This window comes from Eleutherodactylus coqui, chromosome 3 (genome assembly GCF_035609145.1).
Source record: "Eleutherodactylus coqui strain aEleCoq1 chromosome 3, aEleCoq1.hap1, whole genome shotgun sequence".
Classification (NCBI taxonomy): Eukaryota; Metazoa; Chordata; class Amphibia; order Anura; family Eleutherodactylidae; genus Eleutherodactylus; species Eleutherodactylus coqui.
In genome coordinates this window covers 250,769,756-250,787,953 of record NC_089839.1, presented here as the reverse complement: position 1 = coordinate 250,787,953, position 18,198 = coordinate 250,769,756, and the positions used below count along the sequence as shown (strand labels likewise).

The window sequence follows — 18,198 nt, the reverse complement described above, 5'->3', positions numbered from 1 at the left end:
GGAAAAACTTCTGTTTTTTTAACCATTCAGAAGATGTACAAATTTAACATTGAGGAACACTTTGTTTTCCTACAACTAGCCAAGATTGCAAAGGCTCATAGGAGTCAGAATGATAGATACCCCCACAAAGGACCCAATTGAAAAAAACCCAAAACACCCATTAATGTATTCACTGAGGGGGGGGGGGGGTGTCATGAGTATTTAGAGGAGACAAATAAAATTTCATATTTTTGCAAATATGTCATAAAACACTTTTTTTTTCTGTAGTGCACATAAAAGTGAGGATTTGCACCCAAAATGGATACCCCCATTTGTCCTGTGTTCAGAAACATACTGATTGTGGCCCTAATCTTGTGTCTCTATGCACAACAGGGATATTTGGTCTAGTTGTCCAGAAAAGAAAATTGAAGAGAAGGTTGGCAACCCTGGGCCTAGACTACCTTGATTTTTAGTATTGTGTCCAAGTTACCTTATGGTTGGTATTGGTATCATTCCAATGATATATAACAGGATAAAATAGGATAGTACTCTTTGGCAGTTGGAAGTACCTGGAAAGGTCTCAAGTTGTAGGTTTGGAGCGGTGTGATGACCAACACACACCATTACGGCATCAAAGACTTGTGTCTCCTGTTTTCCCTCATGTTCTGTGGTAACATCCCACTGACCAGTAGTTGCAAAATCTGGACGCTTCTTAACACTGCAAACGGATGTCTTGTAAAATAAGATAACAAAAATGTATCAGTGTTTGCAAACTTTCAGTCTAGCTTTATTTCTAAGATACAAATAATATGGTAATATATATTCATTGTATAAAATAAATCAGGAACTAAGCACCCAGATCCCTACAAACAAAGCAAATTTAATTCTTTAATAGGGATGAGCGAGTATACTTGCTAAGGCACTAATCGCTCGAGTAATGTGCCTTAGCCGAGTATCTCCCCGCTCGTCCCGAAAGATTCGGGGGCCGCCGCAGCTGACAGGTGAGTTGCGGCGGGGAGCGGGGCAGAGCGGGCGGGAGAGAGGGAGAGAGAGATCTCCCCTCCGTTCCTCCCTGCTCTCCCCCGCAGCTCCCCGCCCCGCGGCGGCCCCCGAATCTTTCGGCACGAGCGGGGAGATACTCGGCTAAGGCACATTACTCGAGCGAGTAGTGCCTTAGCGAGTATACTCGCTCATCCCTATTCTTTAACCTTTAATGGAAAAATGGCACATTGAATGTTTTTGATCAACATAGCCAAAAATAGAGAAATTCAAGTATCAGACTATTATGCTCACATGGACTATTATTATTGGGCTCACATGGTCAGATTCCATATGCGGGAAGCCCACAGCAGATTCTGGTTGTGAGCCTGTCCGGTGACCCGGCATACCTGAAAAAACTGTACTGTGAATGACAGTGACGACTTGTAGGCGGTCATGTGCAGTACCGTTTTTATTTTTGTTTGCATTTTCTGTGCTGTTGCTTAGTGATGACACAGGTAACGTAGGCTGCACATTGGACGTTCTCCATTGACATCAATGGAGGTTGTCCGCTGGGATTCCGCAGCAAAACAGAGCATGCCGCGAGTGTGCACGAAAAAGGATTTTACTACGGATCGCTGGCACAGATGGCAATCGCGGAATCCGCAATACAAATCCGCCCATATGAGCCCACCCTTAGTGGTCAGTGTGAAAACTACAGGATTTTAGGAGGTTTTCTTAAACATACATTGTGACATCAAAACAAAAAATTCTCCACAATTCTTAAAACATATGTTTAATATAACAGCTGTATTTATATAGTAGGCAATTTAAGGCTCATTTACACAACCATGATTTTAGTGCATATTACACACGTGATACACGGCCACATTACGCGCGGTGAATGAAGTCCACGAAAGTACATGGACTTTCATTGATCCATTCCCATTAGCATGTAAACAGTTCGCGTAGATACATGCATAAAAATATATATTGCAACGTGCTCTATTTCACCACATACCAGCTAGCCTATTCTTTTTTTAAGGGCAGTGTATGCAACGCTGCCTATACACAATACATTGCAAATGTTTGACGATACATATGCAACCCTGTTATGAAACCAAATGGGGAATTAAAAGAAAAAAAAAGTCACACTGCGCATGACTGTGTGCATGTGATACGCGGCTGTGTGCAGTGCACTTACTGCCATCCACGGTCTCTGCCGGCTCACATAGACCGGTAAAACCTTACATGACCCACACAGCCCTTTGAATGAGCCTTTAAGGCTAGGGTTACTTTGAAACTTTTGGTAGCAAGGCTTTTTTCCATGGAGCAATCAAAACAAAAAAGCCATTTCAAAATATTTTCAGAAGAGTATATGTAGGTCACTGTTTTCTAAAATCACTCAGAGATCTTATTACGTAGTGATTCATTTGACTGTTGCCATTTCAAGAGTTTCAAAGTATTCCTACAGATGGCAATTTCGTAACAATTTTGTAGAATAAAAAGTCTTAGTGTAGCTCTAGCCTTAGGCCTCATGGACACGTTTAGTACGGAGTCACTATAGAGCACCATGCAATTTCATGGGGACCTCTGTATATAGCTCCAGTTTCATATACAGGCTTATTCTTTTAAATTCTGTAGGAATCTGTCAGAACAACATGGCATGCTCCATCTAATGGCTTACTGTACCAATGCAGCAGCAGTAATGTATCTCGCATTTCAAACTATATGGCAACAATCATGGTTTGCAAATTGCATATAATCATCAACGTGCAGGAAAATCACAATGTGAGCTGGGGGTTAGCACAACATCAAATCCAGTTGGGTTTTTTGCAACTTCAATGGTGTGGTAACTTGTTGCAACCTGTAGCTCGCACTGTGACTCCATTTTCAATGGCAGTGCGGTGTTGCCAAGTTATACAATAGTCATGTAGCCAGATTATTTCACTAGGCTAATACTTATAGCAATTGATACTGATTATTACCTTGAACTTGATATATTTCTTAAGTTGAAAGTGTTCCATGTATTTATAAAAATATTCCAGCACTTTGGAGTTATGCATGTAGTTGGGATATTCTTCAGGCATTGGGTAGTCGCTGTAGCACATCATTTCCTTTGATGTATTTATAATAACAGACTTGTAAATGCTAGCTCTGGCTTCTTCAGGATCTGTCTGCAAGGAAAAAGATTGACATTTGCCAGATGTACAGTTCAATCAACAAAATACTAACCTGACAAAACTATGCCAAGATTGCAGTAACAGAACACAAGCACCAAAATACACAAAATGTAATAATTGATAAAAGGGGTATAAAGCATTTAATGCTAGTATTCATGCTGCTGTATTGCTAATTATATTTCTTTTACATAAACAGGAGATTCTTGGTGAAGGAATGGGTGTGTTCTTGTCAACATTGGCAAATAAATCTGATCCCAAATGTGGGCGAGGGAGGATTATTATAAACAGGAAAAATCCCGAGCTTCAGATAAAGTGAACACTATTAAAATACTGATAAAGCTTTGCATCCCATTGGGTTGTGAAAAGGTAAGGTGATCAGACATCCCAGTTTAGGCATGACCGTCCCGCTTTGGTACCCTGTGTCCTGCTGTACCCAGCGTCCCTTAGTAGGACATCCTTTTGTCGAGCGTTCTGGATGTCTGCTCACTATGAAAGTGATTACCAGCAGGGGTGCAGTGGCATCCCAGCTGGAAATCTCTCAGTTGCACTGCTACAGGTGCACAAACTGACAGCAGTGTGTGGTCACCGGGGTTCCTCCCCCCCTGACCACTTCCTCCTTAGTACCGCAGAAGGAGAGGAAAAGAAAGGAAGAGTCTGAGCAAACACTTCCAGTAGCGCCAAGCAGAGGAGCAGTGGCACATTGAAGAGTCTTTAACAGCACTATCTACTGCTGCATATTTCTCTACTCTAGATCTAACCAGTGGTTATTGGCAAGACCCTTTGAATGAGTTAGACAGAGAGAAGACAGCTTTCACTACCCCCATGGGCGTATTTAAATTCAATTGCATGCCGCTTGGGCTTTGCAATGCCCCAGGAACATTTCAAAGATTGATGGGAATATGCTATGGGCATAAAAACGTTGAGTCAGTCTTGCTGTACTTAGATGAAATCATTGCATATTCAAAGACCTATGAAGATCATTTGCAGCACTTGACAGAAGTTTTCCAAGTTTTAGTAAATCACATTGTTAGTGCTGATGGAGTGTATTCTGATCCCAACAAGACTGATGCAGTCAAAAATTGGCCCACTTAATGAGCAAAAGCAAGCATTCCAGACCCCTTAAAGACAGACTAATCACCCCTCCTATCCTAGCATACCCAGATTATACTCTCCCCTTCAACTTGTACACAGACACTAGTTTTAAAGGGCTAGGCACAGTACTAAGTCAGGTCCAAGAAGGCAAAGAGAGTAGTTGCCCATGCTAGTTGCTCGCTGAAGGATCAGAAAGAAATAATAAGAATTATAGCTCCTTTAACCTAGAATTGCTGACGATAGTTTGGACAGTAGCAGAAAAATTCAAGGATTTAGCAGCTGCAACATTCACCACTTATACAGATAGTAATCCAGTAGCTCATCTAAATTCAGCAAAACCCTGCGCACTAGACCAGAGATGGCTCTCCAGCCTTGCAATTTTCAACTCTAACATCAAATACAGAGCTGGAAAAACCAACACAAATGCTGACACTCTTTCTAGGTTACCCGAAGCAATATACTACTCCCCTGAGTGGGAAGAAGTAGAAATGCCCAATTCTGAAGCTCATCAGGCTCAACAGCGTTGTCATTCCTATAGCAAATAACTCTAATCTTCCTAGTGATTCCACTGATACTCTTTAGAGATTTTTCCTGCAGCAGGATAGAAGAACGTTTGGTGAACTATAAGAATATTTGTTATCTAGAACTATACCCAAAGAGATCCTTTGCAAGTCTTCTGATCTGAAACTACGTCTCTGGAAACAAGGAAAAGACTATTTCTTTAAAAAAAAGTCTTATCCTAAGAAGTTCCACTGATCCTGTATCTGGCAACCATGTTCATCAGATTCTAATTCCCAGCCAAGATGCAAGTCAAGTACTGTTAGCATACCATAATCAGTCAGGTCATTTTGGAGTACATAAAAGTGAAGCTACCATAGGGCAGAGATTCTATTCGATTGAAATGCACAATGACACTGAAAAATGGTGTCAGGATTATACTGTGTGCGAGACTCACAGAAGTGCTAAGAATGACCAAAAGGCCACTTTTCATCCAATTGTTGCCAGCAAGCCTCTTGAAGTTTTGGCCATTGATCATCCTAAAATAGAGACTAGCGCCTCTGGATGCAACTATGTACTCACTCTTATTGATCATTATACTAAATTCACCGTGGCTGTTCCAATAAAAAAACTTAACTGCAAAAACCACAGCAACTATTGTTTGGAAGCACTTCATTCTCAATTACAGATGCCCCAATAAAAACTGTTTGACAGAGGTTCTGCATTCAAGTTCCAACCAATTCAGGAACTATGTGATGTTTACCATTGTAAAAAGTTGAGAACTACTGCATATCCCCAAGAGAATGTACTATGTGAAAAAGCTAATCAGACAATCCTCAAACTGTTGAGAACCATTCCTCAGAGACAATGAGCTCATTGGCCAGTGTTGTTACCTGAACTAGTATACACGTCTAACACTCCACACTGCTCTACTGACTATACCCCATACTACCTTATGTTTGGATGGCAAGGAAGACTACCTGCTGATTTGAAGTAGGGTGTTCAAGTTTCTGACAATACAAATCCTTTGCCTAAAACTGAATGGGTTCAAGACCATCAGCATTGCCTCAAAAAAGCTGAAGACATTGTGGACAACCACCTGGAAAGAGTCCGGAATAAACAATCCAGAGACTTTAACAAAAGTGTCCACGCCACAGATCTTCAAATAGGAAACAGTGTATGGTTAATGAAAGAGCACCATACTGGGAAATTGGACTCAAGATGGGAATTACAGTCCTATACTATTGCTAATGTAATATCTGCTGAAAAAGGACTTTACCCTATAACACAGCCTAATAGACATGTTCAAGTGCTGCATCGTATCCGATTAAAAGTTTTTTTGGCCCAGTCATCATTAGGATCTACATATTTAGTAACAGAAGAAATTGAAACAGAATGTAAAACTGAGACGGATGAACGTCAGAACACTAAACGTGCCTCACCATTTGACATAAATAATTAGATACTGTGGTATCAAAATCCCTTTTCTAGACTGCTGTATCAACAACCAGGATCTGTACTGTCACCCCCAATACCACAAAAAATTCCAGCATGTGTACCACCACCATCACCACCAGTTCCTATTTCACCTATCCCCAGAAGGAGACTTTCCGGAATACCAGTTCTGAGGTAATCCACCAATAGTACGTGGACAACTACCCCTGCATTTGCAGGACTAACTTTATTGAATTTATTAAATCCCATGGATTACAAATACCCTTTAACTTATTAACATTTGTTCAGAAAGGTTTGTGCCCTGAGGGTCTTCTTAGAGAAAAGTTAAAGCAATGTGCAACGCTCAAGTTTATGTGCCTTAAGAGACTTCTTGATGGGTTTTACTATTACATGTGTTGTTTATTGCTCACCTCTAACATGTTGTTTACACAGACATGGAACTGTGTCTAATTTGCACCATACAGACTTATTTCTACCCTTGTGACAAGGCGGCCACCAGTAAAGGCTTGCCAAGCGGAATCTCCGGTCATCTTGCATGTTTCTTTTTCAGGTTATTGCATGCATATGGACTCTAACAGCACTGAAAAGTAGTGGTGTGAATATTAAATAACCTGTGAATTCCTTCCCTTACAGGTTGCCTACTGTACAGTGCATGCTTTACAAATGTCATTCACTGCATTAATATGTTTATGCAACAACTGTCTGAATGTGGGGAGAAGAATACTGTAAGGACCCCATAGCAAGCTGGGACTTAACATTCTATCTTAGCCCAATGTATTCCTTGAAAATATTTGCAAGTTTTCTAATTCCTAAAATAATGTGCTGTCACTAATACCAGTAAGTACACTTCTCCATCCCTCGGACCTCAGTACATGCTGGGGATGGCTGTGTTTTAAATACGGGTGAACCGTAGTGGCCCAGGGGATGCTAACTACTTGGCAACAGCTAGCTGTTGATTGGCTGCTTGTCATGCTAACCCTGATTGGTAGAGGGGGAAGGGTAAGAGCCAAGAGCAGGAAAATGAACAGTGTGACGCAGGATGTTTGGAGAGAAAGAGTGGGAGAGAAGACAGAAAGTGAAGGAGGCATTAGAGGGAGTAGTGAGGAGGTTGATGTTCGAGTAGGACCTGAGAGGAGGTGTACAGCAGGGTTGCGGATGATTAACATTGTCCGGAGGAAAAAGCAAGCTTCCCAATTCAAGCGCAGTGTGGAGAAGAACGTTTGGGACTCATCTACACAACAGTGAGTTGCATGAGATAACTATTCTTAGGATAACATAGCAATTTTTCATTGTCTGTTGGACCTGTTGAATACTGTGAAGTCTATGTACTGACTGTGTCTGGAGGAAAGCATGGCTAGGAGGCATCTGAAGCTCTCGCTGTCTCAAGTGCCATTATAATGTAGTGGCCTAGAGTTAGCGGGGCCCCTCTATAAGAATGAGTGTGTTTGTCTCATGCAATTGTATTGTCAGTGTCTTTAATGTGTGTGAATTTGATGTGTATTGCACCTCTGCAGCACTGAATGGGTTAATATCTGGGTTATGTCTCGAAATTGTATCTTGTTGTGTGTCACGTGATCGTGTTATGCATATGCTTTACAAGGTGAATGCAAGGGAGTGAATTAGAGAGTTTTGCAAAGGTCTTTCTTGCAAAGCAGTCCAGAAGAAATGGTCTTGCAAGAGTCTGAGTTGGAGTCTTGGGAAGAGAGCCTTTTAGTGAGTAAGAGAGACCATTCTTATGAGGATTCCCAAGATGGAAAAGGCTGAGGGATGGCATAATGTCTGCCCTGGGAGCAAATGACGAATGCATCTAGGATGTAGGGTGATGCCGCCGTCGGCCCCATTGAAAACAATGGGCAATGTGAGGGCATACCCAAAGATAGAACATGCTATGATCTGTTTTCTTAATCGTGGTGCGGGAAAAGAAAAGTTGCTCATATGTATGGTCTTGTTCAAGAGAATGCGGTTCATATTTGTGCGTCTCGCTACACATAAATCTAGCATGATTTTCTCAGCCTTGTGAAAATGACCTGAGAGCTTATTCACAAGTGCATATATCGGCTGCCATTTTCACGGTGAGCCGATATATGCTACCATCTGATGCATTGGATTCCAATGCATCAGATCACACTGGCATATTCCCGCGTCATAAAATAGCCAGAAAATATAGCGCCGGGCGCTTTTACACTGGCAGCAAAGATAGACATGTAACTATCTTTGTGCCTGGAATACATCGGCCGTTGCATAGGTTCCTATAGGAGTCAATGACAGCAGTCGGAGAAGGGAGGTGGGAGGGAGTTTAGCAGCGCAACTGCTAAACTCCCTCCCCTTTCTCCCCTCCTTTCTGGCTGTTAGTAATGAAAGGGGGCGAGATGGTGCCAGAGTGAAGCTCTACCCGGCTCCACCCCCTTCCATTGCTGGCTGTAGACAAGGGGTGGGGAGGTGGCAGGTGCTTAGCTCCACCCCCACCCCACTCACTCCCATTGCCAATGGCCGGAGGGAAGGAGTGAGGAAGTGAGCTGGCGAGGGGGAGGGAAGGGGAGGCAACGGCATTGCGGCCTCAGCATATATGCGTCAGGCCCATGCTGTCTGAACTTGCAGATGTTAACAGCTAAGAAAAATATATTTATCGAATGGAAAGAGGGGAGAATATCTAAAGAAGAATATAATGCGGTCTGCAGAGACTGTAGGGCAAGTGTCAGAAAAGCTAAAGCTAATAATGAATTGAGGCTTGCAACAGAGGCCAACAGCAATAAGAAAAGGATATGTCAAAAGCAAAAGAAAAGTCAAAGATGCTATTGGATGCTTTCAATATGAAAATGGTGAATTGGTTAAGAATGATATTGAGAAGGCCGAACTTTTAAATTCCTATATTGTATCTGTTTTCTCTCAGAAAGTAGATGGAACATCAAAAGAATGCAGGCTATCTATAAGCAGAGAGATGGTGAGGGAACACTGAGCTAACGTAAATGAATTCAAGTCTCAAGGTCCAGATAAATTACATCTTAGGATACTAAAGGAGGTAGCAAAGGTAATTGCTGAACCATTCGCCATAATCTTTGAAAATTCCTGGAGAACAGGAGCATATTAACACATGCGCCCATGTGCTTTTGCCCTCCGACATTAACAGCAATACAGTCTGACCTAGTACAGCTTCCATTGTCACTGCAGTAATGATAGTTTGCTTCTTATGAACAGACCACTCTGAGTTACTACACAGAGTTACTGCAGGCTCCAGTGTTGGGGTTCTGGAGCTTTTGACAGACAAGAGGTGAATTATCTTCACTCTGAGCATTCACTAGGTATGAATTCACCAAGAATGTGCTTCAGGTATGTGAGCCAGCAGTGCTGCAGCTCCACGTATATCACTAGTTTGTAAACCTTCTGTAATGGTTCTGTTCATGAAAGCCCCCTATTCCACATACTATAGCCAATAGACTTTGGCTTTGCTTAGATCTGCGCTAATATTTCAGTTGTTTTTGTTTGTCATAGGTGTTAATGCCAGATTCAGCACTTCACTTCCACAAATGGTGCCTGACAGACTCCATTGATTATACTGGGAATTGTCAGATTTCCCTCAAGCCGCCCGGCCATTTCCCAAGCAAAATAGAACAGTATGCTGCGTTATTTTTTTTCTGGAATTTTCTACTGGAGGTTCCAAATACATGCAGATGGGAGTATAGCTTTACATAGTAGAGGAATGAGAAGACTGAGCAGACTATCAATCCTTGTGTGAGAGGCTTCCCTCCGCTGTACCACAGCCTGCAGTCACAGGAATGTGAAGAATTAAACAGACCATTGCTCTATGTGCATTAGGCTCCTTCCCAATAGAAACTGTACATAAACAACCCCAGGGATAATTGAGAAATATCAAGAAAATGGTGCATATAAAAAGGCATTTGCAAATTTTAATAACTTCATCTAAGGGACCATATGACATGATTGAGATGGAAAAACCCATTTTATTTTTTGAACAATCTCTTTTATTGCAAGAGAATAATTGAGATGTGAAAAATTCAAAACAAAACATAATGAGTAGAGATGAGCGAACACCAAAATGTTCGGGTGTTCGTTATTCGTAACGAACTTCCCGTGATGCTCGAGGGTTCGTTTCGAACAACGAACCCCATTGAAGTCAATGGGCGACCGGAACATTTTTGTATTTCGCCGATGCTCGCTAAGGTTTTCATGTGTGAAAATCTGGGCAATTCAGGAAAGTGATGGGAATGACACAGTGACGGATAGGGCAGGCGAGGGGCTACATGGTGGGCTGCATCTCAAGTTCACAGGTCCCACTATTAAGCCACAATAGCGGCAAGAGTGCCCCCCCCCCCCCCCCCCACTGTCAGCATAAAGATCGTCCTCCTCTGGCACAGCTGTAACAGCTGTAGCAGAGAAGAACGATGTTTGCCCATTGAATTCAATGGAACCGGCAATACAGCCAACTCCACTGAATGCAATGGGCTGCCGGCGATCGCAGGATGAATGGTCGGAAAGGGGTTAAATATATAACCCCTTTCCTGCAATTCATCCAGAAATGTGTTACACTAAAAATATATACCGGCGTATAAGGCGACGGGGCGTATAAGACGACCCCCCAACTGTCACCTTATACGCCGGTAATACAGTGGAGCAAAGAATAAAAAGCATTACTTACGTTTTTAGATGATCTGCGGCGCTCCTGCAGGCTGTCACTCCCTCCTGGTCCACGGCAGACAAGCTTTCTCCACGAAAGACTTTAAATCCCTGCCTCCAGAAGCACATGTGCCTTCAGCCAATCACAGCCAATGACAATGATGTCATTGAATGGCTGTGATTGGCTGTGTTTCTGGAGGCGGGGATTTCAAGCCTTGAAATCCCCGCCTCCAGAAACACAGCCAATCACAGCCATTCAATGACATCATTGTCATTGGCTGTGATTGGCTGAAGGCACATGTGCTTCTGGAGGCAGGGATTTAAAGTCTTTCGTGGAGAAAGCTTGTCTGCCGTGGACCAGGAGGGAGTGACAGCCTGCAGGAGCGCCGCAGATCATCTAAAAACGTAAGTAATGCTTTTTATTCTTTGCTCCACTGTATTACCGGCGTATAAGGTGACAGTTGGGGGGTCGTCTTATACGCCCCGTCGCCTTATACGCCGGTATATATTTTTAGTGTAACACATTTCTGGATGAATTGCAGGAAAGGGGTTATATATTTAACCCCTTTCCGACCATTCATCCTGCGATCGCCGGCAGCCCATTGCATTCAGTGGAGTCGGCTGTATTGCCGGTTCCATTGAATTCAATGGGCAAACATCGTTCTTCTCTGCTACAGCTGTTACAGCTGTGCCAGAGAAGAAGGATTTGTCTTCTATATGTTCTCAATGGGGTCAGCGCTGCTGCCGCTGGCCCCATTGAGCGCATATAGAATGCATCCATAGCGAGCAGCGGGAGGGGCAGATTTCAATACTCGGGTGACACCTTATCTCCCCAGCCACTCACAGCAGGGGGGTGGTATAGGGCTTAAACGTTGCAGGGGGAAGTTGTAATGCCTTCCCTGTCTTTATATTGGCCAAAAAAAAGCGCTAACGTCTCAGGGAAGAAAGTTTAATTTACCAGAACACCGCATGGTGTTCGTTACGAATAACGAACATCCCGAACACCCTAATATTCGCACGAATAGCAAGCTCGGACGAACGCGTTCGCTCATCTCTAATAATGAGCCACAGTACATACGGATAACAACTTGAAATCGATGCACAGATCCAACATGTATAAATTTTCAACAGTAGGATGACTTGTTAGGTTATTCCTAGTAAGTTAAACACATAAATCATTCTTCACCGACAAGAACTTTACTGATACTAAAATGTTAAATTTTTATTAATATTCATTAAAAAAGAGTCATATGCATATCTGCACAAGTAAATCTTGGAAAATGCTTATCTGTCCCTTTAGTGTTTAGGACATAGCTACAGTGGCTATCACCATCATTTATGTGTGTAGCCAACCCTTCTCTTCTTTTTCAATACCCACATAAACTCTGGGTGTTGATTAAACAAGGTGTGAGTACTTAATGTTATACTTTCTATGTGTATGCAACGTCTCATCTGGGAATATCACACTTATTCGGAAGCCAATGTAATTGTGATATTTACAGTCAATTTTATGGCTATATACGAGTATGAGACTTTATTCAAATAATTCAATCCACAAGTCTCTTTACATCCATCAACGCGTTTCTATGACACTGCATCAGCGTGTCATTTCATCAGGATGGACTGGTTGCGTACATTCAAATTCATACACCTCTTTTATTTAGATTTGTGTTTTTAAATTGATTTTACTCATAGAGCCCAAGTAGACTGCACTGATAATGTCAGATCAGGGTTCAGCGCGTCAGCCCAAAAAAAGGAGAAAAACCGCCGATGCTTTATTAAAGGCAGTCTTATGGTTCATTAACGCTAGACGCTCACGTCTCCTCTTGAAACCCAGTACATATTGGGTAAATGCAGATATCTACAATTGATGTGAGTAGACAATCAGTGCATCAGCCCCTGCTTACTACAGTTATAGCATATGCAGGCTGCTCCAGCTGAGCACACGTTTGCTTTTACAAAAAAGGCAAGCCCACATTTATGGGGCATGTAGAATCAAACAGAGCCCACATCAAAGTGGCCAGATTTGTCCACTTACAACCGCAGTTGTGCGGTAGGAAGAGCTTAGAAAGCCCACATTTACGGGGCAGAAGAGTACAGATGCCCACATTTACGGGGCAGAGGAGTTAGAGAGCCCACATTTACGGGGCAGAGAGAAGAAGGGTGGGCTCTCTAACTCCTCTGCCCCGTAAATGTGGGCATCTGTACTCTTCTGCCCCGTAAATGTGGGCTTTCTAAGCTCTTCCTACCGCACAACTGCGGTTGTAAGTGGACAAATCTGGCCACTTTGATGTGGGCTCTGTTTGATTCTACATGCCCCATAAATGTGGGCTTGCCTTTTTTGTAAAAGCAAACGTGTGCTCAGCTGGAGCAGCCTGCATATGCTATAACTGTAGTAAGCAGGGGCTGATGCACTGATTGTCTACTCACATCAATTGTAGATATCTGCATTTACCCAATATGTACTGGGTTTCAAGAGGAGTAGTGAGCGTCTAGCGTTAATGAACCATAAGACTGCCTTCAATAAAGCATCGGCGGTTTTTCTCCTTTTTTTGGGCTGACGCGCTGAACCCTGATCTGACATTATCAGTGCAATCTACTGGGGCTCTATGAGTAAAATCAATTTAAAAACACAAATCTAAATAAAAGAGGTGTATGAATTTGAATGTACGGAACCAGTCCATCCTGATGAAATGACACGCTGATGCAGTGTCATAGAAACGCGTTGATGGATGTAAAGAGACTTGTGGATTGAATTAATTGAATAAAGTCTCATACTCGTATATAGCCATAAAATTGACTGTAAACATCACAATTACATTGGCTTCCGAATAAGTGTGATATTCCCAGATGAGACGTTGTATACACATAGAAAGTATAACATTAAGTACTCACACCTTGTTTAATCAACACCCAGAGTTTATGTGGGTATTGAAAAAGAAGAGAAGGGTTGGCTACACACATAAATGATGGTGATAGCCACTGTAGCTATGTCCTAAACACTAAAGGGACAGATAAGCATTTTCCAAGATTTACTTGTGCAGATATGCATATGACTCTTTTTTAATGAATATTAATAAAAATTTAACATTTTGGTATCAGTAAAGTTCTTGTCGGTGAAGAATTGTTAAAAGTTTATAAGGACTCATAGGCCACTGTGACTTCTAAACACATAAATCATGTATACTATTAAGAAGATTCTGAAGAACAATGTTGAAGGACATCATTGTGAACAGGACATCCCTCCTGAAACTTTAGGCCCGGCTTTCTGACCGCACTAGGCCTCACTAGGGGTCTGTGTATCCAGATGCCGAGTGAACCTCAGAGCCGCAGGCTCCACAAGAGTGTCTCACCCTTCTGAATCCTGACCCATTGCCCACTGGGAGCATCCGTGAGTGGGTATGTTGCAGGAGGAAAAGGCTCTTGCGCCAACAGTGCCAGACAAACTTACGGGCCTTCCTGAAACTCAAACCCTTGGCTTTCGCCAATACTTGGCTTAAATGGGCATCTAAGTCACAAGGCATTGCATGGGCCATGGAGTCGCTAGGCCCATATTTCAGACCCGCATACCTGATGAAGGTTTACCCTCCTCCTCTGACCAGGACCCAGCAGGAAGCCTAACCACATCCGCGGACAGGTAGGCTTTTCTGAAGAGGTTTTTCATGTCTCTAGTGCTGGGTGGGCCTCCACGCTTCCCCAAAACTTTCTGTCTGAGCTTGCAAGACCTCTCCAGGCTTATGTGTACTAAGACTGTGGGCAGGCTGTGGGGCTTTCTGGCCCAGTTGGCAGAGTCATGGAGGCAAATTAAACTGCAGCTGCAAGCTGGTAGATTATTCAGATGGGGCTTTCACTCCTCTAGTATTGGGTGAACCTCCAGGTTTTCTCAGAACTCTATGTCCAGGCTTGCAGATTTCGATAGGTCTCACAAGGCCTCTGAGCAGCAAGATGCTGGAAGTACTGCAAAGTTTAAGGCCCCAGCAGTGGAGCAATGGGTTTTCCAAACGTGTCTTTTCACCCTCTGATCCATGTTCGGGTCTCAGTGGGATGTTTCACTACTGCTGCGAGCAGGCCGGCCACTTTAAGAGCTTCTTGCAAGGCCTCACAGCTTTTCCAGACCTCCAGGCCCTGGTTTCTCAATCCCACTAGACCTCACCAGGCCCCTGCTCATTAATGTGTCGTGCAGGCCTTGGGACCCCTCTTTTTGTTCCTCTAATCTTAGAGGAGAAATCTATCTTTGCATTGAAGTTTAACAATCACTGGAAAAGTGGATGATTGTGGATTTAGTTTTTCTACATGGACCGCATCCATTGAAGACATCTGCTTACTTTCCTGGCTTAACTCCCGCCATCCCCTTCCAACCCCTTGGTAAACCACTTTTAATACTGGAAAACTCCTTTAGTATGTTCAAATGGGGTGGAAATGCTACGGAATGTCCGCAGTGTAAAGTTTGCGGCAAATTCTGCAGCATATCCACATCCAAAAGTCAAAGTCCACACAATTGGAAGTGGCATCACCTGGCCAGCAGCTCAGTGCTCACTGGAATCATCCAAGGTCTGAGATGTGCTGACAGTGCAAGCATTGCAAGGTAAAGGGAGCGCCGTACCTACTGAAATCAGACTGACTCTTTTTTGGATTTTGAAATGATGCAGAATTTGCTGCAGAATTTATCATTGCTAACATTCCACAACATTTCCACACTATGTGAACATACACAAAAAGGCATTTAGAACCAAAAGGCAGACACTGCCAGCTTCACATGAACCAAGCATATTTTTGTGTGCACTTGTGGCATGTATTTGCACGATGGTTGTTGCATTTTGGTGCACGCCTGTGCGTGTTTTATTGTATTTTTTAATGCACAAGTAGTGGGGCAAAACTAATATGTGAAAGAATAAATATGTGAAAATACCTTAAATCTCCAGAGTCCACCAATATCGTCACTCCTTTCAAAGCATGTTGGCTCTAGGCCTTCATCAAGACAGCACTTAATTGAAGGTAGTCCGCTGCAACCAGCGCCGATAATGGCAACTTTTTTAATCATGGTGGATTGTTGAGTTTAGCTAGAGAGAACAGAACATTGTTAGGAAAGTTAGATCATCATCTCAGACAAAGCTTCCAATGCATATTGTCACAATGGCCACTCACTGCACATGACTTGAATGCAATAACCTATCCCACTGGGCTAGAAACTAGTTATGGACACCCCAAAACCAGTCCACATATACATATAAAATGTATTAAGCCGTGAAGAGGTTTCATTCCTGGAAATATACAAGTTCACCCAAGGACAGAATGAATCTGTCTAGCAAATATGTTAACTTCCAGCACACTGGCATTCAAATGTCAACACAGCAAGGCTATACTTTTCCTCTTTGAGGTTGTAAGTAGGTTAAGAGCGGCGAAGAACAAACGTATCGAATTTAAAGATGTAATAAGTGATTACAATGCTTATAAAAGGCTACAAAAATGCTGTAATAAAATGGCACATCTGTAAAGACAAAACAGTTCTAAAATTAAAAAGGAATAAAAAAGAATTACAGCTGTCTTACTAAACACATCGGTGAGATCTCCAGGGTAGGACATCTGCCGAATTTGCACAGATCGGCAATCTTGGTGCCCCCTGAATGTTTTCACCCGAGTACGGAAGTACTCGAAAATCGCGGTGCTCGATTAAGTAATTACTCGAAACTAGTATATTCGCTCATCTCTAGTGGTGAATTTAAACATATTACTGCATCCAAAGTTTATTTCTCACAAATATGTGAATGTAGTTAAAAATAAGGCACTGAATGTACTCTAAAGGCACTTTTACCAATGATTGTAAATGGGTGTTTATTAGAATACTTGTTCATGTGTTTTCCCCATGTAAATAGGGAAGCGATTGGCGGGCAAATGAGCAAATGCTCATTGTGGACCAATTGGCTTGTTTATGTGAGCATACAAATATTCGCTCATCACTTGCATATCTACAAATATAAGTAGGGAATTGTACAGCCGGTGACGGATAGCTGTATGGGGACTAATAATCACATTAATAATCATTTGTCTCCATACCAGGTTAACCTCTTCTATGTGTCAACGGCAGTAAATGAGCGACAATTGTCATGGCAAACAATAAAGTTGCCAGTACACATTAGCGTAAAGTTGATGGAAGTGGCCATTTTTAGCCAAAAGCATCTTTCATCATGTGAAATTTAACAATGTGCAATTTTAACCGATGACTGTCCTCTTCTGGAATAAAGTCAGCCATGTTTGTAATTTTCGTCTGAGGGAAATGAGCTTTCGTGTAAAAACAATCTCTGTTTGAAGAAAAGTTCCCAGAAAGATTGTTTATCTGTCACCCAGTATCACTGAACATGTCTGGTCAGTCTGAACAACTCCAGTGGTCAATATGGACTAAAATGTGTATGGCCGTGTCTAAAAAGTGAATATTCAACAGTTCAATCACCAACCTACTTCTATCTAAGGTGTATGGCCACCTTAAAGGGCTGTTCCAGGGAATTACTATTGATGGCCTATCCTAAGGATAAGTCATCAGTAGTTAGGGTCTGCCACTAGGGATCCCTGGCCGAGCAGCTGATCGGGTAATCGCTTATCAACAACACTATACACAGGGGTATGGAGTAAAAGCGGTTGCTCCGACTCCTGTGTAGCAGCCAGCGCTTGCAACTACAGGTGTAGCTCTCATTGAATTTAATGAGAGCTGTGCCTGTAGTTACAAGTGATGGCTACTACACAGAGGTCAGAACAGCATCTTCTGCTCCATACCCTTGTGTATAGCGGTGGTTACAGCGGGCGCCCAATACACTGATGGGCCAGGGTTTGCAGATGCAGATCCCAGTCGATCGACTATTGATGGCCCATCCTGAGAATAGATCAATACCGTTTTCATGGAAAACCCCTTTAAGACTCTCGGACAATTTGGAAACCTTCACAACCAACCTGAAAACTCACCTGTTCGGAAAGGCCCATAACCTACAATAACCCTGCTGTCACTACATTACCATCTGAGCAGCTCCTTCCATTGTGGATTAAAAGTACCCATACACATTAGACTAAATGTAATGCTAATGAATGATTAAAACTAATATGACTATTCATCAGGCGAAATTTAACAGCAATCTTTTCAACTGACTGTTGACAAACAAACAAGTTGGCCTCATGTGGAACTATTATCCAATAGGCAGACTAAAGATTTACTTCATTTTCAAATGATTGTTGAAAGAATATGCCTAGAAAGACTTCTTCACCCACTGTCATTGAACATGTATAGCCAGTTTAAGAAACCATGAAGGCCAATATGGACTAAAATATATGAGGCTGCATCCGAGACACTAAAGCTCACCAGCTAAATGTTCAATCAATAGTTGTTCAATTAGCA

At 42.5% G+C, this 18,198-nt stretch overlaps 1 protein-coding gene across 1 annotated transcript in view; it reads right to left on the bottom strand.

The window, feature by feature from the left end:
• LOC136621637 (flavin-containing monooxygenase 5-like) overlaps positions 1-18,198 on the bottom strand; it is a 66,159-nt gene that overhangs the window by 24,320 nt on the left and 23,641 nt on the right. Inside the window, exons 2-4 of the mRNA XM_066597272.1 lie at positions 15,727-15,877; positions 2,946-3,134; positions 549-711 (exon numbers count right to left, since the gene is read on the bottom strand). Coding sequence (XP_066453369.1) covers positions 549-711; positions 2,946-3,134; positions 15,727-15,858 — 484 coding nt within the window. The 5' untranslated portion in view covers positions 15,859-15,877. The remainder of the gene's footprint in view (positions 1-548; positions 712-2,945; positions 3,135-15,726; positions 15,878-18,198) is intronic.